Raw genomic sequence first — 1,632 nt, 5'->3', positions numbered from 1 at the left:
ATAATTCTGAAAATGTTGGGTTCCAGTGGCATCTAGGGGTAGAGAGGGGTGGAGAAAAGAGAAGGATTGGAAGAAAAAAATGCTCATTAAATCTTATACTGCTCTTAATTAGTTTTAGGTCTCTTCGTTTTCCATTCCCTACAGATGCTAGTTGTCACACAAGAACACAGGTAGTTTATTAGAACTCTTTGTATCCTGTGACCATTAGAGGTAAAGCACTCAATTGTTTATTATTCTGGGTGATAATCTATCAGTTGCCCAGTTTTAAAGATGCTCTTGTAAAATGTGCAATAGTAAGAAATTCTACTCATTTTTCACCGACTGTGTAAAAAAGAAAAAAAAAATAGAAGAAATTCTTCTACTCATATGACAGTATACCATATTGTCCTAACGTAAGAATTAATTTGTGGTTTCCTTCCTACTAGGTTTGTTCTTAACACAAAGATTAGCATGCCACATGAAGACCACATCACAGCTCTCTGTTTCTGTAATGCAGAAAAATCTGAAAACCCCACCTTGGTTACAGCTAGTAAAGATGGTCACTTCAAAGTGTGGATATTAACAGACGATTCTGATATATACAGTAAGTTAATTAAAGAGTGCATAATTATAAGAATCGATATATTTACTTCATGACTTGTATCCATTCTGGGAGGACATTTTCTACCTTTTTGAAATCCATAGGGATGTTGCTTAATTCTAACATTTAAGAGATTACATTTTTGCATGCTTTTTCCTCCAGATTTATACTTCTTAAATGGCGTGCTTGATTAATCGTGTGCTGTTTATTCTGGTTTGTGAGGGTACAGTAAAAAGGGCTTTTGCCATTAGTCCTTTTATTCCTCCACTAGAAGGAGGTCAGGATCTCCAGGAAGGGGCATAAATTTCAAATCAGTTAATACTTCGTAGCACTTCTAATTTAAAGAAGTTATGGTGAGCAGATTTTTTTGTTTTGTCTTTGTTTCTTAATCCTCACTGCTTATAGTGTTCTTCTATATAGTATTCCCCCTTATCTGTGAAGGATACATTCCAGGACCCGCAGTGGGAGCCTGAAACTGCAGATATTACAGAATCTTATATGTACTGTGTTTTTTCCTGTACATATATACCTATGATAAGGTTTAAATTAGGCACAGTAAGTAATTAAAAACAATAACTAATAATAAAATAGAACAGTTATTAAAATATACTGTAATAAAAGTTATGTGAACGTGGTGTCTCTCTCTTTCAAAACATCTTGTCATACTGTACTCACCTATTTTTGGCCTATAGTTGACCACTGGTAACTGAAACTACAGAAAGTAAAACCATGGATAAGGGGAGATCATTGTCATGTCATCTAGCATTTATACCATTTCTGAACGTTATGACTTATGTTTTCACAGAAAAAGCTGTTGGCTGGACCTGTGACTTTGTGGGTAGTTATCACAAGTATCAAGCAACTAACTGTTGTTTCTCTGAAGATGGCTCTTTACTAGTAGTTAGTTTTGAGGAAATAGTCACGATATGGGATTCAGAAACATGGGAACTTAAATGTACATTTTGCCAACGAGCTGGGAAAATAAGGTAGGTAAATCATTGGTAGAGTATATAGTAGGTTTTTTTATTTAAGAAGTCTTTAAATTTTAATGA

General features: G+C 34.4%; 1 protein-coding gene across 1 annotated transcript in view; it reads left to right on the top strand.

Moving 5' to 3' along the window:
* Positions 1–1,632, top strand: part of WDR75 (WD repeat domain 75) — a 30,489-nt gene that overhangs the window by 19,629 nt on the left and 9,228 nt on the right. Inside the window, 2 exon segments of the mRNA XM_008593454.1 lie at positions 426–583; positions 1,386–1,566. Coding sequence (XP_008591676.1) covers positions 426–583; positions 1,386–1,566 — 339 coding nt within the window.

The sequence above is a fragment of the Galeopterus variegatus genome, unplaced genomic scaffold (genome assembly GCF_000696425.1).
Source record: "Galeopterus variegatus unplaced genomic scaffold, G_variegatus-3.0.2 Scaffold158, whole genome shotgun sequence".
Classification (NCBI taxonomy): Eukaryota; Metazoa; Chordata; class Mammalia; order Dermoptera; family Cynocephalidae; genus Galeopterus; species Galeopterus variegatus.
The sequence above is the reverse complement of the archived record's forward strand: the minus strand, read 5'-3'. Positions and strand labels throughout refer to the sequence as shown.